At 38.6% G+C, this 26225-nt stretch overlaps 1 protein-coding gene across 1 annotated transcript in view; it reads left to right on the top strand.

Moving 5' to 3' along the window:
* The window catches only part of LOC133524547 (uncharacterized), a gene marked incomplete at its 5' end in the record, with an annotated part of 45582 nt that extends 25424 nt beyond the window's left edge, over window positions 1–20158 (top strand). Inside the window, 12 exon segments of the mRNA XM_061860632.1 lie at window positions 35–160; window positions 1147–1275; window positions 2433–2636; window positions 4535–4766; window positions 6413–6517; window positions 7889–8061; window positions 8850–9090; window positions 9777–9862; window positions 10169–10298; window positions 10979–11066; window positions 13020–13125; window positions 18588–20158. Of these exon segments, the coding sequence (XP_061716616.1) occupies window positions 35–160; window positions 1147–1275; window positions 2433–2636; window positions 4535–4766; window positions 6413–6517; window positions 7889–8061; window positions 8850–9090; window positions 9777–9862; window positions 10169–10298; window positions 10979–11066; window positions 13020–13125; window positions 18588–18713 (1746 nt within the window).
* Window positions 20159–26225: the final 6067 nt, after the last annotated feature.

The following is a 26225-nucleotide window of genomic DNA, read 5'->3' as shown; positions in this document are numbered from 1 at the left end:
TTCCAATGATATAAACTATATTATCGTTTGGCAGGGCTCAATATTCGGGCAGCTAGAGGGCACGGAGCACCGGCCCGTGCGCGTGTCGGCACACACCACTGAGTACACCGACATTCTGAAGATACCTGTAGGTGCCTTCCAGGAAAATATTGACGATAAGGTATGGTAGTAGCTGTATTTCCGTCGTAATCCGTTTCAATCGTCTAAAATAGTATTTGACAGTTGATGTTAAAAAGTAACAAACGGCGCGCAGTCAAAAAGTTACTTTCGGAGCGATTCTAACTCTAAGTTACGTCAAATATATTCGGTCAGTGTCAAAATACAGTGACATATCCGATTCATGTCACGTTTTTATCATCGCACCTCCCGGCAAAGGAGCAAAGCTCATCGTCACTTCTTAGATACATGGCACACCAAGAATAAGCGGGCATCTCGCTCGTTTCTTCCTAGAACGTGCGGAATGTGGAATGAGTTGCCTCCTGAGGTATTTCCTTTGCGCTACGACATGGGATTCTTCAAGAAGCGGGTATTTAGGGTTCTCAAGGGTCGGCAACGCTTAAGTGGCTCCTATGGTGTTGCTTATGTCCATGGGCAACGCTGACCGCTTCCCATCAGGCGGCTCGTCTGCTCGTTTGCTGACTATGCTAACATATATATATATATATCGTAGGTAGATCTAATATTTGACGTAATTTAAATATCGAATCGGGCCGTTATAATCTTAAGCAGCGTACTGTAATTTTATAGTGTAAAATTTTATGATTTTTTTGTAAACACAAGGTTCTTTTTTTTTAATGTTACTATACTCAGCAAAATTGAAAATTAAGCCTTATTGGGAAAGACATCGACAATCGAAAATAATAAAATAAATGTTCTAGTTCCTGATTAATAAAGTCTGCAACTAATGTAGATATACAATTATAAGAACGTGTGTAAATTGATTTTTTATACACGTCACCCGCGTAGTTACCGCGTAACTGTTGACTGCAACAAAAGACTGAAAGAATCAAATTACGCTTTACACTTAATATAAAATAAATAGTAAACTACCATACATTTGTTAAGAGACGGGAACTGTCTCGCCGACTCGCGACTTGACAAGTTGGTACTTGTGCAATTAAATATTAATTTTCTTTTGTCATACAGACCCGTTTCAATATCCACCGGCACCCCACAGCAGCCATGGACTACATGCAAGTGCAGGACCCGCCCAAGGAAAACCCGTACAACTCTATCAAGTACTTGCTCAGGGGCGGCAAGACAATTCAACTGCCCGTTAGTGATCTTTGGTTGATAAATGATAACTCTGCCATCTGTTGGGCGTATCTAAGAACTATTGCAATCACAAAACATTTACATGAACGGATTTTCATAAAGTTTTAATTACTTAAAACAAACCATTTCCATATCTCCATGGTACCAATAAGTCGGAACCAGTGATCGGAACTATGGGAGTAAAACTTTAACAAAACTTGTTAAGCGGACATAAAATAGTGCATACAGCCCTAAAAATATTCATGTCCATAGGGATAGGAATAGTATAGTACTTACAGCCATAAAAATATTTACGTTCATAGATATTCGAATATTTTTAAGGCACTCTTTTTACGTCCGCTTGATAAGTTTTGTTAAAGTTTTACTCCCATAGTTCCGATCACTGATCGGAACTTATGAACGATGTTTGGTATTTACCAGTCGCTTCTCGGTGAAGGAAAACGTCGTGAGGAAACCGGCCTAATCACAATATGGCCTAATTTACCCTCTGGGTTGAAATATTCGACGGCAGTCGCTTTCACAAAAACTAGTGCCTAAGCAAATTCTTGGGATTAGTTGCCAAGCGGACCCTAGGCTCCCATGAGCCTTGGTAAAAAGCCAAAATGATGATAAGAGTTTTTTTTTTACTTCATCGGTGGTAAATAAGCATACGGCCCGCCTGGTGGTAAGCAGTCTCCGTAGCCTATGTACGCCTGCAACTTCAGAAGAGTTACATGCGCGCTGCTGACCCTAAATCCGCCCCCCCTCATTGAGCTCTGGCAACCTTACTCACTCGCAGGAACACAACAATATGAGTAGGATCTAGTGTTATTTGGCTGCGGTTTTCTGTAAGGTGGAGGTACTTCCCCAGGTTGCGCTCTGCTCTAGATCTGTAATGACATCTACTGGCTGTGCCCTACCACACAAAGCGAGATGACATTCACAATGCCCATACCGCCCTTTTGGACGTAGTTTAAGGACGTACGAGTAGAGTGATGCTTGAGGATGGTTTAGGTGTATAATTTGTTAAAGTTTTGTGTATATTGGTCGAATTATGACGATTTTGGAAAAAATCACGCTGACTAAGGGCTTTAATCGAAAACGCTGCCTAATCCATTTGAGATATAACAACACAATTTATGACGTGCAAAGATTAATTTGAAATGATCTAATTTCAGTGGATGAAGCAGCCGGTGAAAGAGCACCTAACTCGCAAATACGTCTGGTGGCTGGCCCTGGTCTGGTTCGTAGGGCCCTACCTTTCTTCTGCGATTGTCTTGATCTTGAACACTTTGCCGTTGGAGACGATACATCAGCTGATGGTTGTGTTGGCTCTTTTTGATATTTTACACCTGGCGCATTTTGTATCGGAGTTTTATACGGTAAGATTATCAGTAAATATCAGTATCATATGTATAAATAGCTAAGGGTCTTATAAAAAAACTTCGACATGTTTAATATAAATATATATATATATTAAGAGGAATTCCTAGTTGCAATTTTTCCATACAAACGCTCTCGACTGTTTCCTCCCTGGATTTTAACCTAGAGCAAGGTTTTTTTTTTCAAATAAGACCAATATCATCAATATCTGTGCCGCTATGTTTTGCTTTCTGGGATTATTTTATTTTGAAGAAACTTACAGCGCCTCGAAAATCGCAAAAACGGCTCAATTGAATTGGCTGCAAAAAAGGCGCAGTGTACAAATATGACAACAAATATCCAAAAAATCAAAACATAGCGGCATAGATTATTTCTTCTTCTTGCCTTTCCAAAATTCATAATGATTCGTTGCGTTTCGGAGGAGGAAACAGTCGAAAGCGAAACCTCGATTTTTGAGTGTTTTGCGTGGGAAATTTAGTACGAGCTGCAGTTGTCCTTATCGCAAACACTCCCGCCCACCGCAGCGCGACAGAAACATAGCATCAAATATTCGAGATTTGAAAAGTTGCTCAGCTAGGATTTGCTCTTAACGCCAAACGCCGTGGGTATCGTAGAGCCGCGCTGCAGCTCTTGCGATACTCAACCGGCTGGCCAGGCTGTTTTTTGTGATTCGCCAGGTGATCCTAGTATAGATATATAACTGTTCCATCTGTTTGTCACCTTTAAGCAAATTCATCTTGCAGCGTCAATTCCTAAACATGATTTTAGCCAAATATCAAAATAATCAATATTTTGTTGACGCGAACAGACAAACGTATCAACCTACTAAGCTATAAGTATAATTAGCTGTCCGGCCGCCGAATCATTAACTCGACATCGCCATTTCACGTTATCAATTCACAAACAAAGCAGGAATCGAAACTGCTGATCATTTGCATGAACTAAATGCAAACGGCATCAATTAGAACTGTTGACATTTGATATTATCGATAGCATCTGTTTTGGTCACCTGGGTTAAGGAAACTCCGGTTGTTGTTGTTGTTGTTGTCGTCCGAAGGCACCCCAGAGGTGCAAAGGGCCTTCACAATCTCGCGCCATGCCTTTCTATCTTCAGCTGGCCTCGCTCCAGCTCAACCCGACCGCTCGTAGCTCTCTTAGGTCGGACCGTTGCCAGGAGTGTATACTCCGGTTATGATTCTTAAATCATGCCAAGGTGATACTTGACCTACTTTACTGTACTATCACCCACAATGTTCACTTAGGATGGGTGCATACGGCAATGTCCTGCTCGTTTTTTTGAAGTCGTCTTAACGAATAAATAGTGAAACATACTTAGTGCATTAAACTTTGGGCCTTGTGCAATTCGTAAATCTTATTGCGAAGACATGATCAGATGATGCTAATAAGAGTAATTTAAATGCTAATAGGAAAATTGGTAATGTAGAAAATACGTTTTTTTTCCTGATTTTAAATAGAACGAATCAAACCTTATCTTATTATTTTATTCCAAATCAAAATCAATTATATTTTCAATGGAGTAAGTTAATTAATAATTTTTATTCTGTAGCTAAGACCATGTACTTTAGGAGGTTAAGGAGAGATTTTTCTGAAAACTCTCATACTGAGAGCACTTACTTAAGAATCTGGGGGCCTACTGCAAAAACCAAAATTCGCAAATTGCGGGGATCTTTCTCTTTTAATCTTATTAAGACGTAATAAGAATGACAGAGAAAAATGCCCGCAATTGACGAACTTCGATTTTCGCGGTTATAACCCTGACGCATGACTGGAATAAATATCAATATAAAGCTTCTTCGTTTGCCAAGTGTAATTTGCACCAAACCGTCGAACAAAAAACGAAGTATGCAAACATTAGAAACCATGTACAATATTTCAGATGGAGCTAGTTATAATAGACGACGAGTGTGTATACCGACACGTGAAACTCAGAAGATTCAAGAAAGTGCAAACTTACATCGACATCATTTCTCTTGTTCTGCCGCTGCTGACTATGTTCACTAATAACTGGGGCTACCAGCTGGCCAGGCTTCTTCGTCTTCGATTCTTTTACCATTTTTATAAACATTTCTGTAAGGATTTCAAGGTAAAATGCCTCCTATTTAACCATCATTTCAATTATAAAACGAAATAGATGTAATTTATAAAAGAATAAGTAGTAACATCCTCTTCTTCTTCTTTATCTTTTTAGCCTTTTTCTACCTGCCTTTTTTAACCCACACAACAACTTAATATTATTATGTCATGTAATAACAGCGGAATTGAAATAACAAAAACAACCAGCAAACAAATTTAACCAAAAAGTTTATTTACGTACCTATTTACTTTAACCTTTTCTTTTGAACGCCAAGAACACCTAAAGGCGTCGTTACTAGTCGTGTCGCCAAGGACACCTATAGGTGTCATGGCGGACGCTGTAAAAGTAACCTTCACACTTTCGAGTAAGGTTTACATTAGCTCCCTAGTGTCCGGCAGCTTGGCGTTTGAGTGATGTTTGTGTTTATGATAGAAAGCGTTCAAAGAGTTAAATGCACGTACTTAAAGCACATTTAGTAATTCGTACAGCCCACCCATTATTCTATATGGATGTAGCTGTATGTGTAATAGCTCACCTCAATATTCCTGCCGATACCAATATTTACTATAAGATTAATATAATAGAACAATGATTAAGGTCACTAAGTGTGGCATACGGGTAGGTAAGTGTGGCTCCAAGGTGTAAGACGTCTGACACGTCATTACCAAATTAAAATGGAGCTGGGCCGGACATGATGTCAGGCAGAGTGATGGCAACTCGATGTTAACGGAATGGTGGCCACTTTCAGACGAAAGGAGTGCCAGACTTCCGTTGGTTCGTTGGGTGGACGACATTCGGAAGATTGCGGGTCACTTCTGGATGAGATTTGCTCAGGACCGGGATAAGTGGCGTACTGGAAGAGAGGCCTATGCTCAGCAGTGGGCGATAAAAGGCTGATAATATATTCGATTTCATACATTTCGGATCCGGATTGCAAACCCTATATGTATTTCATGTAAACACTAAAATTCTTTTTCTGCTCTGTTTTGTTTCAGAGTCAAAGATTTTACAATTTGATTGATTTTGCAATCATTACTTTGATCGTCGAAGCAATGGTTTGTGGGTGGATCGTGATTGCCTGTAGACGTACGTTATTCAATATTATTTACTAAATAATCTACATAAAGTCTCCCACACAAGCCCTCGATAATCATGTGTCTCTATCCGTTAGATTGACATTTATGTTTGTCAGAAAGGGATAAAATATAATAGATAATTGCTTATTCGTTTTTCATCACACTTGCTCGTAAACGTTTAGTACCTATGCCAGCATACTGAGATGTAATGAGCTATATTATGATCACGGGCGTAATAGATTTTTTTGAAGTAGGTATAAATGTTAGTAGGTATACTGTATAGTTTTACTTTTAAAATATTGATGTTTATAAATTATTTTTTGGTATGTTTATAATTATTTAATTTTATTAATGTACCTAAAAGTCAATTGTGGCCGAATGCCGGAGTGGGTCTGTACCTTCGGTGCCTAATGTTTGAAATGTCACAGTATTAAAAAAAAATTTCGCTTAAAATTTAGTTTTTTTTCTTCGCAAATCTGTGGTATTACGGGTAACTCCGGGGTTTCGTTACAAATAGTTTTTAAAGATCAATTTTCAAACTTTTTAAGGTATCATATAATATTATAAGATATAATAATACAAAATTTAACGATATTATTTTCAGCATCTGTATTGGTCAACTCTTATTATATACCAAAACCTGTGGAAACTCTCGATCAGTACGAGAAATTCTTCAACGAATGGATAGATCCTGATCTCAGAGGAGAAGGTATGTTGTTGTAAAGGTACGGCTACGACTGACTAGTGGCGAACTTGCGTCTCTGTCGCTCGAATATGCAAGAGCGATAGAGAAGCAAATAATGAAATTAAAAAATACAAACCATTTCAAAAATAAAGATATAGGCCCGTTCGCATTATTTACAACTGAACATTCTCGTTTGTTGCACACCAGTGGAATGGCACAACGCGATTGGTCGATGAGTTCATATTACGCGCGCGATTGGTCGCAACTAGTTGCGTTGAACTACTTGGACTGCACGATTGGCTTGCATTCGTGTGCCCATCAGCGTGCTGGGCCCATTCTTGGTGCCCGTGAGGCCCCCGTCTTTAAGTCAAAGAAAATGGGCATTGTGAATGTCATCTCGCTTTAATTGGTAGGGCACAGCACAGCCGATGTCATTCCAAATCTAGAGCAGAGCCCAACTGGATAAGTACCTTACAGAAAACCGCAGCCAAATAACACTAGACCCTACTCATAGTGTTGTGTTCCTGCCGGTGAATAAGGTTGCCAGCAGAGCTCAACGAGGGTGCGGAGTGTTAGAGTCGGCAACGCGCATGTAATGTAACTCCTCCGGAGCTGCAGGCGTACATAGGCTACGGAGACTGCTACCATCAGGCGGGCCGTATGCTTGATTGCTAATACCGACGTAGTATTTTAAAAAAATGCGGTAGGCCCTCAGATCTAGTGCAATAGTGCGATTGTGTATATTTGGTTGATATTTCGCTCCCAACGCAACTCACACAAGGTTTGCATAATGCGCGCAATCTACAGCAAAACCTGCGTGCGTACATGGATTTATTATGGAAGGCTGTCAGTTTCTGCTTGAAAAAATGTCATTTTTAACACGCTTTTATTAGGTCGACCTGACTAACTATGTAATGAAATCTAAGGTAATTTAACCATCTTGCAAGGATCGTAGCGTCGTGAAAATTGGCAGCTATATGTAGGTCTGATGACAATACAATAATAAGGTACTATCGAACTGATCTGATGATGGAGCCGGAAGATATGAACTGGAACTTCATGATGGAACATCGTATCATAGCTGTGTTTGGATTTGTTAGAAAAGTATTGTAATGAACTTTGACCACGATTAGGTTTCAAGGTCTGATGATGAAGCCGGAAAATAGGCACTGGCATTCCATGATGGAATATCGTATCATAGTCGTGTTTGCACTTGTGGAAAGGTCACGTAATGCACTTTGAACATGATCAGGTTTCACATTTATAAAAGCGTGTTTTTCTAGTGTTTTTAAACTAAGTATTAATTTATTTATTTACACTGACACACCATATCCATGTCAAATCACTATCAAATTCATAAATTTTTATTACAATCAGAATAGTCCAAGGTTGGAGTCTACTTATTTATATATTTTTGTATGTGTTTAGGTTGTAAAACAGTAGTGTACATTAAGAAAAATAAAATTCCTGGTAACCACAGTTTCCTAGTGCCGATGAGGTGGCAGGACGATTACGCGATTGCCCTGGGTTTCATCATGAGTCTCCTCACAAGAACTAACTCTGGCAATGTAAGTAATACGCTGAAAACAATCAATGCCTTTGCAAGGCCTGAGTGGACGCTCGAAGCGGAGCGTCCGGCGGGGCGTGCAGCGTGGCGTCGGGCTCACAAGTGATGTGAGCAGCGTGCACTAAGGCTGCCCCTATACGTTTGCATTTGTTTAACATGCACGCCGCACGCCCCGCCCCGCTGCACGCCCATATCGAGCGTCTACTCAGGCCTTCTATTTACGAATAAAATATAATAATCTTAAGACTCGCAAACCTCGATCAGGTTCCTAGATGCGGGTCTCTATTGTTTTCCATAGAGTTCTAAGTCATAATATATTGTTTGTCCGCATTTCGTTAGTCATAAATTGGTTTTTCTCAGAAACGCGTAACTTTTCAGACGTAACAAACCTAACCTAACCTATCTATAGGATAACCTAACGAAAATCCTGCAAAGTCAACGGTTTCTGAGTTATGACTAATGATAATCTGACTATCATTACATTATGACTTTCAATCATTATGCCAAACAAAGGGATCCGTCCTACATATTACTTATTCAGTTCGATGAAATTTACATCATATTAAAATGGAAAAGAGTTGCATTTGTATTGCCATTTTGTTAGGAGCGTTTCGTCAGTAAAGTGCGATTGTCAGACTTTGACTATTATTTGTGATTTTTTTTATTGCTTTGGCGCAATAGGTCCGTATAGACATTTAATTCTTAAAACAAACCTAATCGATGGATACCATTAATAAAATGGTCAAATAGCCTATTCTACGTATATCAATCACACTATTGTCTTTTCAGTATGCCTCCATCAGTCTTCAAGAAATGTACTACGAATGTTTCATATGTTACATCTGCCACGTAATATGTATATGGATAGGCAGCTCCGCATTCAGAGAGATGTACCTGAGGTACCGGGAACTGCTCAATTTCGACTATGATGTAGTAAACCTATACAACTACTTGAAACATAGTGGTTTGAATCACTCGCTTTTGGAGCGCGTGAAAGAGTACACTGCTCTTCTGTGGCAGAGACAAAGAGGTAAGTAACTTTTTTGTATCTTATTCTTGATCTTTTCGCCGCCACGTCAATGAAGCAATAAAGTGGCATCAACGTCACGTCAAAAATTGCACGTATACAAACCTGACAAAAACCACGACTTGATATGAAGTCGTGGCGTGTGGGGCAGGAAATTTACTGACTTTATATAAAGTCAATGTCGATGAAACGGTTAATATGGGGTAATCCACAACACTTTGGTGGGAAAGTGAGTCATATGCCAGCTACTTTCTGAAGAAATCTGTATTATGCCCTGATCATATGTACCGAGTACAGTGGTAAGACAGAAAATTGGTACTCGGCAGAGAGTAGGGTGCGTGAGCAGGTGTTTACACGCATTTTGCTTTTCCTGACGAGCCAGTTCACTTTCGAGAGATTCGTCTGTCCATCAACATAAATAGCAAAAAGAAAAAAATCGCCACTCACCGAAAACTACTGGCGAGTAACGTGTGGTCGTGTTCATACCTTTTGAGTGGCCAGTGCATCGGCGCGGGGTATGCTGAAAGGAGTGCGGGGGTGGGCACTCGGCCTAGTAAACAAAATAAGGTCCGAGTGACTCGCTCGTCAGTTTGCTGGGCCGAGGACTAGGCCGAGTATTTGTCACAGAGTACACACGAACCAAGCACTCGACTGAGACACAATTGTTTGACTGTATAAGTATTTCGCAGGTAACTGGATGCCCGAACTGGTGCTGGAAGCACCACTGTGCCTCAGAGAGGACCTCTACGTGGCGTTGTACTCGTATCATTTGCAGGTACTGATGCTAGCGAAAAGATTCGAATACTTGTTGAAAAATATATGGAAAATTCTGAAAAAAAACCTAACTATTTATCGAAGAACACACGTAGCGGTGTGGAACCGCCAGCGGCAGAGGCATGCGGCGAAGCGGCTTGATATTTTGTAATACAGTCTCGGCGGATTATCTAAGTCATTCGCGAATTATATCACTCAGACTCAACTCCGCCAAACTTTTCATGCCGTGATACACAAGCCGTCGCGGCGAACGGTGCCACATCGCTACATGTGTTCTTCGCCTATGAAATTCTTTATTTATGTATAGTATTTTCGTGATGCTGCCGAGAACTTAACCGCCTTTGTTAACTTGCAGGATATCCCCCTGTTTAGGTCGCAGCCAGCTTATTTTACGAGGCAGCTAGCTACTAGGCTGCATAGGGTCGTTATATGCGCAGGTATGGTCATTGCAAAGAAAAGAACAACATATTTTAGTAGACCATAATATCTAAAGTACGTTGTTATTCTTAATATCTTTCCTTAATCATTTCATCCTCATTCACAACGAACTCTGAGGTAGACCAATTTGTCAGTAGTATACCTAGAACTTTTTCTAGCGAAAACGAGGGATGACAAAACCTGCCCGCGTAGCCAACGTGCATATCGTTCACGCTCCGTGGCGAACGAAACGCAACTGTCACTGTCGCACTAATATGGAAGAGTGATAGAGAGAGATGACTACGCTACGCTACACTACGCTATGTCAAAGATAAATATTTAATAGTAAATTACAATTAGTGATGACTATAATAACTCACCGAAATGTTACAATAATATAAATCAACATACGAGTATGTAGGTATATCCCCTAGTTATAGTACAGTCGCCATCAGATATATTGAAGCGGCCAAAGTGCTCACAAATATCTGAACACGTCTCTATTGTCAAGGCGTTAGAGTGCATGTTCAAATATTTTTGAGCACCTCGGCCGCTCCGATATATCTGATGGCGACTGTACCTGAGTTACCTGACTATAAAAACGAAAACTATTCCATATAGAAGGTACCCTAAAGGCATTAAAAATGACAATTAAGAACTAGTAAATCCTAAACAAAATATCTCGCCAAATCCTTTGCAGGCCGGGAGCTGCTACAGGAGGGTGATGTGTTCGCCTGCATCTACTTTATACACGACGGCGAAGTAGAGAAATGGTCTACAGACGCAAGGTAAGAGTAAACAAATGTGGCAGAGTAGCTCTATGCAGCGACAAACTTACCTCAGTACTCATACTCGAATGTCATCAAAGTCTCACAGAAGTTAGCAAGGAAGGGAACAGAGTAACGGTACAATGGATAAAGGGGCACAGTGGATCAAGAGGAAACGATGCAGCGGATGAACTGGCCAAGAAAGGTTCAGAAACACCGGCATACGGACCCGAACCCATAGTACCTCTACCAGTATCCTACATAATAAATACTGGCATAAATTTAATACACCTAAACAGACGAAAGAAACTTTCCGGGAAATAGACTACAAGCTCACCAAAACACTACTGAAAACACCCAGACAACAACTACAGGACATAATACACTAAACAAACACCTGCATAACATCGGTAAGACAGACAGCCCCACGAGCAAAGCGTGCATGGAGGAGGAGGAAACAGCAAAACATATATTATTCTTCTAGAATGCAAACAGGTGGAAGTATACAGGAACAAATACCTACGAACGCAGAACACACTGAAAGAGGTATTTAGTTAGGTGTTAGTTTAAATCAACTTAATGACCTGCCTGTTGCTATTTTTTGCACGCGCTGAGTTATTTTGCTGTCCCGCTTATGATGTCGGCAATGTGACTGTGTGAGCATGATAGCATTATACACGTGCAGTAGAGGTAGCAACAGACGGGTCAATGTACGAAAATCCTTTGCGTCTTTTCTTTAGTGGGTAGAGTTTACTTTGCGTCGTTGCATGCAGCTGTTACTCTGTTTCGTTTCTTTCTCTTGTACATATGAGTAAGCTGCGGATTTTCCGCCTCGCATTGAATACTTTACAGGAATGTTTTGCGCCTTTATTTTGTAAAATGCATTCTTTCGCTGCCAGTGTCTCTATTTTTCTGTTATGCTGTCTGGAGCATTTCATATTCTGTTTAATTTACATTATTCATAGAAAGTATACATATAAGTAAAAGGTGTAACAAAAATAGGGGAGATCCGTTTAAGGGCATATTCGGTATCGTATTCTGATTAGAAAAAACTAGAAGAAAAAAAATTTTGACGTAAAAAAAACATCCAAGAGTCATCCAAGTCGGTCAATCCTCTAGGGCCCCATACATTGGCAAAAAAATTTCGCGTAATCTTTTTTTCTTGTACTTTTTCCTAGTTATAACAGATACCGAATATGCCGTTAACCGAGTACTAGTTTTAGTATTTTTGTTATAGTCTTTATACAGTATGCATGTAAGTGGGTGTAGGTGGCTTCAGAGTCATAATCGTTTTTTAAATGCTTATTATTAGACGCTTTTAGGGCTCCTCTGCACAATGGCCCAGCGTAGGCCAGTCTAAGGGACGCAGCTATGCGGTGGAATGAGATAGCAATATCACTTGCTCCCTCTAACGCATAAAGGGCTGACCTACGCTGGGCCATCGTGCAGAGGAGCCATTACACGCGGAGCGCTGGTGGCCTAGCGGTAAGAGCGTGCGACTTTCAATCCGGAGGTCGCGGGTTCAATCCTCGGCCTACATGTGCACCAATGAGTTTTTTGGAACTTAGGTAGGAAATGTAATTTGATATTTACCAGTCTCTTTTGGGTGAAGGAAAACATCGTGAGGAAACCGGACTTATCCCAATAAGGCCTAGTTTACCCTCTGGGTTGGAAGGTCAGATGGCAGTCGCTCTCGTAAAAACTCGCCAATTTTGGTGATTAGTTGTTAAGCGGACCCCAGGCTCCCATGAGTCGTGGCAAAATGCCGAGACAACGCATGGAAGAAGAAGATTAGACACTTTTATACACACTTTTTTATTGTTTCCCACCACTTCCCGATGTCTGATTCAGTTGAAATATGGAGAACAGTACAATAATATGCTAAAACGGGGTCTTAATTTTATTTTATTGTAATTTTGTATTTTTTCATTTTACTTCCATTATAATAAAAAGTTATTTAAAAACATATTTCAGCGGAGAAAGGAAGCTGGTATCAGTTCTATCAACGAATGGATTCTTTGGATTGACCCCTGGCCTTTTCCCGGACACGCCTGTGCAGTTCACTTTCGTCACAAGAACGGTAGTAATATCATTATTTCACACGGCATAGTGTTAAATAATGTTTCTAAAATATTCTAGGGAGTTTTACATCATTAACTAGCCCGTAAGTTATTTATTCTATTCAAATATTAAGTATCGTAGGTTCGACCAGCAGAATTTTTAAAAAAGTCGTAGCGTTTTTTTGTAGTTGCCAAAAAATATGAATAGCAATCTTGAGGACTTTTTCTAGTAACTTTATCGATTACACACAAAACACATATCAGTGAAAGAATAAGGATTAAAATCAAATGGCGTTCTAAAAGTTTTAATCATGTGTCGATAGATGGCAGTCAATTTACTGTGGCTACAAAGTTCGATAATCCGCCATATCTTATACCTTTAAACGAGCAATTCTTGTATATATATATATATATATATATATATATATATATATATATATATATATATTTCCGGGATCTCGGAAACGGCTCTTACGATTTTGCTGAAATTTGGTATATGGGGGTTTTTGGGGGTAAACAATCGATCTAGATTAGTCTTGTGTTGGGGAAAACGCGTGTTTTCGAGTTTTCATGCGTTTTTCTTTCGTCGCAAAATATGGTCGCTAATTTCGTATTGCCGGCCACTGTCCGTTTGGCCCAGCGGGTTAAGACGCGGACGGCTAGAAACGAGGGTTCGAATCTCGCCCAGTGACTAACTTTTTTTTTATATATATGTTCGAGTTTATATATATATTTTTAATTTTTATTGTTTTAGTCAAGTTTAATTTAGTAAAAAAATGTAATTAAGATTATCACCTATACACCACCATATGACAATAAATAGTTATAACCGAGCGAAGCTCGGTCGCCCAGGTGCTATTATTTAACTTCGACAATCCGCAATAGATTTCAAATTCTCTTTGGCTACGATACAATCGTGTACAGTAGGTACACGGGCTAATTAGTGTCAGATTCAAAGTTCAACGTCCGTTGAAGCTGATTAATTTGGCTTAGTGATAGATAACGATCGCGTTACCGCGATAATTAATTAGTTTCAAATAGACACAAAGCCCCCACTCGTACCAATTAGTTTCTCGGTACCTACTTAGAGTGTTACCACAAATTGCAAATACTTTGATATGTTACTTATTTCAAATAAAAATAATTTCACAAAAAGGTATTTGGAACTCCACCACCACACCAATCGAATGATATTCGATCGATGGTAGAATGGATCAGTCGACGACTTCTTTCTTTCCTTCATCAAAAACTGACTGCAAAATATCAATAGTTATTTTGTTTTACAAGGGGAACAAACTTGTTATTTAACTCATACTAATATTGATATCTGATCACGCGAAAGATTTCAAAATTGAGAATCGAAATTAAAATCTTGAGCTTTACGAGGGTTTCAAGGCACGAGGGTTAAAATTTTGCATAATTTTTCACCGCACCAAGATAAGTAGAAACTAACTACTGTTAAACATTACAAATCAAACCAAATTAACGCTATTAAATATTTATCAATTTATCATTAAATATCATCACATAAAAGTCCATTTCACCAACCAACACGAGGATGCTTTGTCACTCTTGTGAATTAAATGCAACTTTCTTATCAGTTATTGAAAAATATAGAGAGCCTTTTCGACTGGTGTGGTGAAAAGTTATTTATTTATTGTAACAAGATATCTAAAATCAGTATAATACGAAAACAAAGTTATGCCGCTAACTTGTTGCTTCCGATACCGCGTCACCCAACAATCACCCCCTACATATTCATGATGGCGCAGTGAACAGTTTTATGTACAGTACGGCAATAAGTACTTACATTTGACGCGTTAGAACTAAGGCTAGCCTACCCAAGCCAAGCCAAGTGAAAAGTGACAATCGCTTATGAACAATGCCAATCAAATATAAATAATATACGAAAACAAAGTCCGGCCGACCGGTCCGGACCGGGGTTGGACGACCAGTTTGGCCTAGTGGGTACTGACCCTGCCTACGAAGCTGATGGTCCCGGGTTCAAATCCTGGTAAGGGCATTTATTCGTGTGATGAGCATGGATATTTGTTCCTGAGTCATGGGTGTTTTCTATGTATTTAAGTATTTATAAATATTTATGTATTATATATATCGTTGTCTAAGTACCCTCAACACAAGCCTTATTGAGCTTACTGTGGGACTTAGTCAATTTGTGTAATAATGTCCTATAATATTTATAAAAAAAAAAAAAGTTATGATGATATACTGACATTTGACGCGTTAGGACCAAGGCAAGCCTACCCAAACCAAGCCAACTGAAAATTGCTTATGAACAATGGCAATCAAACATAAATAAATTATGAAAACAAAGTTATGATGGCGCTAACTTGTTGTTTCCAATACCGCAGCTCCCAACAATCACCCCCTAAATATTCATGATGGCGCTGTAGGTAAGCAAATTTATAGTACGAGTACAGTACGGCAATTCATATGAAATCTTGGACCTGATGAGTGAAGCAACAGAATATTGCATGCAAAGCATCAGCTTGCTAAGCTCACTGCTGACTGCGACAAAAGGCAAGCATGCAAAATGTTCACGAACTTTTTTTTTTTTTTTACTTGTAACTAACTAATGTTATAATCTTGCAAGTAAACTTTAATCTACTTTCTTCTATAGCTAAAAGATAGCACTCCGGAATACAAAAATTCGACAATGCATTTGGTAATATTGAGTTGATCTGATGATGGAGTGAGGTGGATGGTGGAACTATTCAGTAACCACTAGCCATCAAGTTTGGGCTCACATGTTTAAAATTGGCGATTTTATTAGCGACTCTTAGCGCCTGTTTCACAATGTCCAACTAGTCTTCAATAAGCTACTTGCCACTTATCTGACGAATAAAGTCATCGTTGGCGTTACACAATCTTCAACTAAGTTTAAATGGTAGATAAAGTGCTAAGTTTTGCATGAAGTTTTGTCTGTATGTTAAAAAAAATCGTTTTAATAAACGATTTTTATTTTTATTTTTTTATTTTTATTTTAAGTTTTGTCTGACAGTTAATTAGCTATCCAATACTTGGACATTTTGAAACAGACCCTTGCCCCCCTATTCATAAACGTGTACTAAAGTTACGATGCCACTAATAATCGTTTGTCCCTTTCCGACGTATCGGTATGATGGAAAGTGACAAACGATTATTAGCGGCATCGTAACTTTATTACACGTTTATGTTATGAATAAGGGGGTTAGTGGCGTATAAAGTAGTACAGTCATCAACAAAAGTATTTTTATGAATAATAATTTATATTTGCAACAGAAAACCATTTATATAAATCTACTGATATTAACCATGTACTGCGCCTCACCTTGCTCAAATGTAACGAAAGGGCAGCAAACAAGGGCCCTATTCAGATTCCGCTCAGTCGTTGTTAGGCGACGAGACACGCCTACGGCGTAACTACTTTAAGTTCTGAACAAGTCGGCTTATTAGCGAACTACCTATTATGTAGCTAGGGGAGAGTAGGGCAAGTATGTTCATTTAGAGGAACGCGTCTGGGAGAGTAAAAGGTACCGATGACGGGTAGACGTCATAAGTTGTTTTTATACTCGTCGACTGTAATGGTTGAATTATGATTTCGTAAGTATACCAAACTGTAATTGCGTACTTTTCATGTATGGGCTCCTAACTCTACTATAAGATTTCGATACGCTGTAGTCAACTATAAAAAATGACCAATCACGTGCCCGTCGCGCTTCCATAGAAAATACTAACCGGCGCAGGGCGCCGAGTCGCGCAGAGTCGCGCGTTTATGTCTTTTGTACTACATTTTTGTCTACTGAGATACTTACCTATTTTCATTAATTATTTTGGGTTTTATAGTAAAAAAGTATTATTTTAGATGACTCGTAGAAAAAGTATTGTATACAATAGTGATATAATCAAGCTTTTATATTTCGTACCTTACTTAGGTAACTCAGCAAGACTGAAAAGCTCTCTATTATATCACGATTGTATAAATAAAATACTATTATAGAGCATGCTACTTCTACATCTACACCTCTAATCTGCGGCGATACAGACATTACCTTGAGTGAATCAGCGTTTCTATGAATTTGTCCAGAATTTTCCTAGAAGATTTCCTTGTTTGAAACTTGACAACTTGTGAATTACTTTTTTCCTAGAAAAATACTAAATTTGTGCATAGATGATGCGGTTCCTGGTTACCCGAGTCTCCCCTACGCGTGGTTTTGTCCGTGCTTCGAATATTTACACGTTTCGAGCCAAGACGTTGCAAATTAAATGTGTAGCGCATGTACGAGTATGTGTCTGCTTATACATTAGGTCGACTGTGAGGTGCTAAAAGCATAACGTTGTCGACAATCGAATTACCGAAACGACCCAGTTTATTAGTGTATATGACACCTTAAAAACCCGTTTTTAGGGAAAACGCGTTTTCCCTAGTAAAAACTAGTTTTCCGTATCGCCTCGGTGAAGTCGCGTTTTTATTAGTAAACTAGTTTGCCATAACTTCCATAAGGATTCAGTGAAAATTTATTTTACAGTTCATATGGTGCTACTTTACCGCACTAATGCGATAATTAGCACATTATGTAACTATGTCGAAAATTTAAAGGGCCATATGTACTATAAAATGTTGTATGATACATGTGCGAATAGGCAATTCTCAACTCGTGTCGACTTAAAACACTCCCTTCGGTCGTGTTTTAATTTATCCCCACTCGTTGCGAATTTCCTATTTTTCGCACTTGTATCGTAATGTACTATTAAATGAGATTTTTCAGTCAAAACTAAATTTCGCAAAGTGCCTTGATGAGAACTAGTATTCACTAATTATCCAAAATTACTTCACTGGTCGTGTTGAAAAGACTCGAGTATTAGGAGACCATTTTTTTGGATTTGATACGGTGTGTAAAAGTATAAGACTCGTATTTGTTAAAGCGAGGCCGAAGGCCGAGCTGCGGGAGTGCGGTGCTCCCGAGCGTTCTACCTAAGTCAACTGTCTTGATAAGCGAGGCCGGCAGGGAATACGAGTAAGAAAGAGTAAACTAGTGGCTCTGGGAGCTGTTGATCTCGCGATAATCTTCATAAGCAAAAATATCTTAAGTGCCTCCACGCGTTCTAGATCATATTCGAAAAATAAATAAATGGGTTATTTTTTTTAATACCACTTGGTGGCAAACACGCATACGGCCCGCCTGATGGTAAGCAGTCTCCGTAGCCTATGTACGCCTGCAGCTCCAGAGGAGTTGCATGCGCGTTGCCGACCCTAACAAACCTCCCTCCCTTCGTTGAGCTCACCTCTCTGTCTGTCTTTCTAGCTATAGATTTTATTTTACATGAAAAAAAAACAAAAATTTCATCTAATACAAAAAGCTCCACTCCGTCTCATTTTTTTGAGACAAAAAACAAGACAAAGAAAAGATGGGAAAGGATTATTCACAAATGTATTGAATATATGTATCATTTTTTTTACAAATAGCTTATTATCTTCCAGGTAGTGGATATGGTGTTCCTCCGGAACAGAGACTGGCGGGATCTGCTGGAAGGATACCCGGACATAAAACGCGACCTCTACGCCGCGGCCAGGCACTTAAAGAAGGTTCCGGATAACCATAAATAGCCTCTCGGATGGCATACGTCTTAGGGCGTCCGCTGCTGGCGCGGGTGCACGGAGCGGGTGAGCGGGTTAACGAAAAATATGAGAAACGCTAACTGACGCAGCTAACACGGTCGGCTCTTTATCATTTGTCACCATGCCTGTCACGTTCTAACAATTATGGAAGCGCGAAAGTGACGAGCATAGTGACAAGTGATAAAAATGGAACCACGCTGCTAACTCGGGACGTGTGCACCTGCTGCTGGGCACCCGCGCCAGCTTACCCCTTAGGGTCATATCATATCTCACCGTGACACCACGGAGGCGCAACCAGTTGCCGGCTGCTCGTACCAACGAAATGTATACAGGTCTATGGAGGTTGTCTCACCTGGTGTCCGCTTGGTTGCGCACTCCGTAGAGCTATGTATATATTTTGTTGTTGGCCGGCAACTGATATAGCCCGTATTGTATTGTTTGAATGATAACTTTTTGTTAATTATTTCATTTTTTAATTACTTGTCCAGTTAATAGATGTGGAGTAGAGATTAGTACAGATTACGGGTAATTGGCGTAATTGGACATGTACGCTGTGATCAGATATTTGAAGAAACATTGAAAACCATAAAGAGTAGATTGTTTTTAGGTTTAACTAGTTTAATTATCTTAGAATATACGTAAGTAATATTACTGTTTTCTTTATCGGCCACATACTTTTTTAAGCATTTTCCAATTTGTTACCAGTCGTTTTATCAATGGAAAATGTAGTATGGTATTTGCATATGAATCCTGGTAGATAGTTATAACCGATGATGAGACTTTCTCAAGAGCAGCCTACAATCGGTATTGGATATGGTCACATCACTATAGCGCGGCAAGGACTGACAGATGAGCATCGCGACAATGGCGACGCCGTAGTGGAGTTTCCCAAGTTACGTCTGTTTTTATTGTATTAAATCCTTTATTTGATGATGACTGGTGTAAGTATTTAGTTTAACAATAGGTAGAGAGTGAAAGGAAATTTCTTAATATTGATACACGTTGTCATCTTTAATTCTGTCCCAGACGCGAGTTTGTTAAGTAATGAAGTTAACTTTTTCAACTGTCAATAAAACAGCTGCGCACCACAATGTAAACTTAATCAGGGATTAGAATTTTGTTTTAATTCAATTTTTTCCGAAAATATCAAATTACTTAAAATGACTGCATTAACTCCGATATAGCAGTCAACCGACCGCGCAACGGAATTTTGCAACTCTTCAACAAATTTACAAAATTCAATTCACTCCCCTTCTCGGCTATCGAAATAATTTGAGATAATTTGCCTTTGAATGTCTTATCCAAATAATAAAGGACCATTATCGCCTTTTTATTAACGCTCCAAGGAGGCCTTTATTACATTTACATCGGCAATTTGTGCGGGAATAATATTTTTATGCTTTGCGGATTACGCACGAGGGTGCTAAACAAAATTAGTGCCAAGCATTACTGCTGAACATGGTACTGCTTATTTGTACTGAATTTATCAGTATTATACTTTCCTCTTATTAAGTATACAGCCAATTTCAGCTTTAAGTGAAATTTCAGCAGAATTAGATTAGAGTTGAATTTTGCAAACTCTACTTTTATAAATAAGTACTTAAGAGGAATTTATTTATTTGGTAAATATACTAAAAACTAAACTACAAAACTTAAAACCTAGATCTAAAAATAAATAAAACTAGACTTAAAATAAAATAAAACTATCCCCCTGCGGCATGGTGCCGTAGATGCTAGCAGCATTTCCTCGCTGTATCGCAAGACTAATTCTTTGAGCGAGGAAGCTGCCAGCTCTGCGGTCACCGGTGACCTCTCTAATCCTTTTAGAGGATACGGGAGCTGAGATTTAAATATTTTAGGTGAATATATCCGTCTCGCTAACAGAAGCGGCTCCTAAAACTAGTGCAATAAGGACAACGCCAGGTCAGGTGAAAAATCCTGAGTAAAAATCTCAAAAAACGATGTTTCGTACTCGACTGTTTCCTCCTCTAAAGCTTAACCAAATGTAACGAAATGTTGTGATCTAAATGGTAACGAAATTATCTGTCTCGGACTGTTTTGCTTTTGAGGGTAATTGATATCAATACCATGCTTCTCGTTGCGGCCTAGGCCGTTTTTGCGAATATTTGAAGTGCCTAAAAAAACAAAAATATCAAAAAAAGCAAAACAGTCCGACACAGATATTAATAATAATAATCATTGTTCTATCTAGCTCCAAAAACCACGGATGAAACAGTCGAGTACGTTTGTATGGAGAAATGACCACCTCCTATTGCATCTTAACAGTTCTTTGCAAGAATTTAAGTGCGCTTCAATCGCAATCTTCAAAAGAAAATGACAGTCTAGTATGAGGTTCGTTGTTAATTATACATATAGGGAGGTAGTGGCGATGAGTAAAGGAAACCTTTAGCCTGGTAAACTCTTGAATATCAAATATTTCTAACGTTTAAGACTGTTTAATTATTTACTATCGAATGCATCGGAGATGTGGCTTGTAACAGGAGCAATAAACGAATAAAATTAAACTGCACGCTCTACTCTTCAAACTGGCCAACATTTGTTCAGCTAGTTTTGAAAATAACTTGTGTTTTGATTTTTATTACACTTTAAGGTTTATTCTTAGACGTATTGCAAAATTTAATTTAAAGCGTGACAAGCAACGTATACTGATGACAGCAGCGTACATTGAAAATAATATTTAATTTGTACGAAAAAGATACATTATTACGACTTTATACGACAAACGTTATATCGTTTGAGGAGTACGATATATGTATTAATTATTTGCTCGTGTTACAGACCACACCCGATATTTAGATTAGCATACCCATAGACAGATATGCCAATTTTTATTTAGTTCTCAATCTAAAGTGAAAAAAGTTCCAGCCTTATTTGGATCAACACGTGCGTTAATTTATATCGATTTATCGTCACCCGTGTTCATAATTATGCTGCTGGTTCGATAGGTGTTACATATTTTTTAAAACGGCACAGAATTTACGAAGAATTGACGATCATCGATTAATTAATTACTTTTAAACAGCCTAAATACATGTCTAAAGATACGTTTGAGCGAAGTTCAGATTATAACAGCTTATCTCAGCAAATAATGATGTCAATTTCATACTTAAGATTCCCTTTTTAAATAGGCAATGACTATAGCAACGAGGGGGGGAAGTGAAATTTTGGATACGAGGGAATTAAAGACCCGAGTTTGCAATATTCTTACCCCCGGAGTTACACACAATGTTTTTCATCACACTTGTGAAGAAAAAACTAAATTTTAAGCGAAATAATTCTTAAATACGGTGACATACCAAACAATCGTCCGCCATTTTGTAATTTCTTGACAGGTTAAGCATCTTAGGCACAGACCTATTCGGCATTCAGCCACGATTTAAAATTATGTAATAGTACATTACGATACAAGTGCGAAAAATAGGAAATTCGAAACGAGTGGCGATAAATTAAAACACGACCGAAGGGAGTGTTTTAAATCGACACGAGTTGCGAATTACCTATTCGCACATGTATCGTACAACGTTTTACAGTACATATGGCCCTTTAAATGTTCGACACAGTAACGTAATATGCTACTTCTCGCACTAGTGCTATAAAGTAGCCCCATATGTACTGTAAAAATATTTAAAACGGCTGTTAAATTAATCAAATGAATAATTTTAAACATAAACAAAAATATTAAATTATAACGTCAGTATTATAAGAGTAAAACTCATTTATGCTACTCGGTTTGTATGAATAAGTGATATAATAAAATAAAAAGAGTTATAACTCCCTAGGGAGTTATAGCTTTTTTTTCACAATTCATAACTCCCGCGGGAACGAAATAGGCCTTTGTCCTTCAGTACACCTGCATGTAATAAGATCTTTTTCGAGCAAGTGTGATGAAAAATTATTACTGTAGTAAACTGATACAAAATACTATTAATGGTCCTATTAGTCCGAACAAATTAGCTAGAAAAATAGATTTTTCCTTTTCATTTAATTTAATTTTTGTCTAAAGTCTAAAAGAAGTCTAAAAGCGTATGATGTTACCTATATAACAAGCCAACCAATCGCGCCTCAACACCCTATTTCGAGTTAAAAATCGTAATTCATCCGTTCCCACGTCTAATCGAGTTATCCAATCCCGCTATACTTCAGCCGGTACAATCTTCGCCTTATTAATTCCCTGTTATGAGCTTCAAATTAAACTGGATGGTGAATCGCGACCTTTACGTTTGGCTCAAGTGAGCTTCAGAAGATCACGTTCCGCCGTCTCGTGACGTGAGAGCAGGGTTTTATTTTTTCAAATACTGATTACGAATTCATGTTTGAAGGTTCGTAATATGTTTTGTAGGTACTGTGAATATTTTAACGCAGCATATTGCGGATGTTTTTTGATTATATTGAGGAAGCTTACGTTAGTGAATTTTGCCTCTCTCGCAAAATAAATAAACGTAAAAGGCTTGTATGTCGTCGAATTGTTTCAGTTTAATATTAGTGCATCAGGAATGTTCGCCCAAGCGCACACGGACGATTTTCACGCGATAATGTGTAAAAAAATCACGTCGCTAATGGGTCGCGTAAGGGAAAGTCGAAACAGCATTCTGAAGGTGATTGCGGACAGATTTAACTGCCCCATAATGTGGCATTGGATGGAGCAGGTCAGATCTACTTTGACCTATGTCAAGTAGGTCTGATTGGCATAGCATAACCTTTGTGAATATATGGACTTCTGGGTCTGAAATAAAGATATATTTATTTATTTATTCCCATGAAAACCAATGTATGTTTCATGCTTTTTACCACATAGGACCTTGTTTATAGCCTCACATTAAAACTATCAGCAACTTATCTTTTAATTTCTTTGCTGCTGTTAAACTAGATTCCATAACGGATCTAGGGACCTTTGCGTTTGGTGGTTTGCTTCAATTGACTTTATCCCACCATGCATAACAGCCGTAGATAAGAACCAAAAATCACCCTAAATCCATCATCATACCAGACAACTTTTTTGATTGAATTGAATAATTCCCCGCTTCGATCAATATTCGAAATAGCGACCTTTTGAAGCACCGGTCTAATCACTCTTAACCAACTGTTACCGAATCTTACCAGAAGCGTGCGATTTTTTCATTTTTTTTCTTCTTTTGTTTACATGCCTTAGGGTGGATAGCCATATCTACCGTAGGAATGTTTAACTTAACGGCACCGAAATCTCAAGTTATATATTGAGAATTCACTACAATTTCGAATCTTGCCAAAAAAAAATCCATCGTATAACTTAACCCATTCAATTCTTTATTATTTTCTAGAGCGATGAATCCTTGTCCTTATTTGTTTGTTGGGTCTTCCCACGCTAGCCTCTTGAAAATTACACCAACACTATAATATTTTCTTATTTGCTATTAGATATTTTCCGTTTAATTAAACAGCGAGATAATTTGGACATAAAACTCCGGTTGTGGATTACAAAAGGGAAGATTGGGGAATTAACTCCCTCGCGGAACGATTGTCTTGAAATTATCTTGTTAAAGGGTCTGTTTATGTTTTCAAATTTCGAAGGTAATACTAAAAGAATTCTTCAACTTTTAACTCGAGTTGCTACTATACTTCGTTTTTTAGTGTTAGAAAAAATTAAATAAAGCCGTTAAATTGCTCGTTTAAAGGTAATATTATAGATAATTCCGACATCACAATCTATTACAACATTTTCTTATAATATAAATGATAGCGTGATGCTCTGATGTTGCTTTAGTCAATTTGCTTGCAATTCCCCCTTACTAAGTTCCGTTTGGATAGACAATGCACTGTAGTAACGTTTCGTGCATACATTTCTTTGTTAAAAAGTAGCATGACAACTGAATCGCACCGTTTTAGTCAAAGCCACGAAAGTGCTGGGCTTATATTCCAAATGCCTGGCGTATCGAATCGAATTGGACTGCTGGATAGATGTCGCTGTACGGATCTGTACCAACCCCGTGCGGCAATACTATGGAAGAGGAAAGGAATGCAAAATAATAGTTCCAAAACTCTCCAGAGTAGCGCTAGAGTAGCTAAGAACCTAGACGTAGATTTCATTCCTTACCTCTACCTTCCATATGCAAAACGATTGAGTTATGGAGTGTGGAATTAAGAGGAGTGACATCTCTTATGGTAGAACTGTTGCAAAAGTGTCCAGCTGTCAGCTATAAATAATAGTTCCATATCTCTCCAGAGTAGCGCTAGAGTAGCTAAGAACCTAGACTTTTTCAAATATTCTAGGTATTATAGCGCCACCTATTTAAGATTTTTTGACGGACACTTTTTGGTACATTTAGATTTCATTCCTTACCTCTACCTTCCATAGGCAATACGACTGAGCAAATAATTATGCCGTTTTTTAAATAATACATAAAATTACACTGTCAATGATAGAGTGTGCAGATAAATGAAAATATTTAGTACGAAGACGGCGGTCGACGACGGAAGTCTAAGCTTGAAAAAACATCCAGTTTATAGTTCCCGTCATTCAAATATTGAATTACAATGAAGACCTTTCCAAGCACCTATCGATTAATAGTTTTCCTCGATTCATATTTATACGGAGATATTTAGCGATGCGACAAGACTGACGGACGGACAGTCATACCATAAGCAAAATATTTATCAAGAATAGCGCTGAAATATGTGTTTAGTGACTTTTTATTGTCATTGCTATTATCTACTAGACTTAGAGTCTCTGCGAGGTGCCTTGCGATCCCCATGGTCACGCCATTAAAAAAAGTGAAAAAAAATCTAAGGCCACAGACAAACGGCGTACATACAAAAGCGTACTTTCAAGCAACTCGTACTCGTACTCCCATATTTACTTCAAACTTCACTGTCTTCGAAATATTTGGCATCAAAGTTAAACAATTTTAGTCCAATAAACTGGTTTTCCGGCCATAACTTTTGTGTTAATTAGTTTAAAATTAAAATCTCTGACCAGTTTTTAAAGACGTCAAAGACGAACCTAAATGTGTAGATTTCGTATATCGAAAATCCTTTACAGCAATCGAGTAACGAAATAAGTGTGTTTTTAGACAATCCGGCAGACCAGAATGGAGATAAAAGATTGAATAACCGATAACCGTTTGTCGTATAACACTATCTATATAGTGCAAATGTAACGACTAACGACTCAAAACTTGTCAAACATCGATAAAAACCGCGGAGAGCCCCATAATGGTTTGCCTCAGGCGAATAATCTGCGCTAGGGAAGCAATGGGAATACGATCTGCTCGAAACTCTGAACCGCGTGGTTACTACGAGTACCAAAGCGCTGGTCGTTACACTGCGACGTACGAAAATAAGGCCATTATTGTCCACTGCTGAGCATAGGCCTCTCTTCCAGTACGCCACTTGTCCCGGTCCTGAGCTAATCTCATCCAGAAGTGACCCGCGATCTTCTGAATGTCGTCCACCCAACGAGCCAATGGACGCCAGGGCTTCTTTCATCCGAAAGCGGCCACCATT

Source organism: Cydia pomonella, chromosome 13 (assembly GCF_033807575.1).
Source record: "Cydia pomonella isolate Wapato2018A chromosome 13, ilCydPomo1, whole genome shotgun sequence".
NCBI classification, from domain to species: Eukaryota; Metazoa; Arthropoda; class Insecta; order Lepidoptera; family Tortricidae; genus Cydia; species Cydia pomonella.
This window is presented reverse-complemented; position numbering and strand designations above follow the sequence as displayed.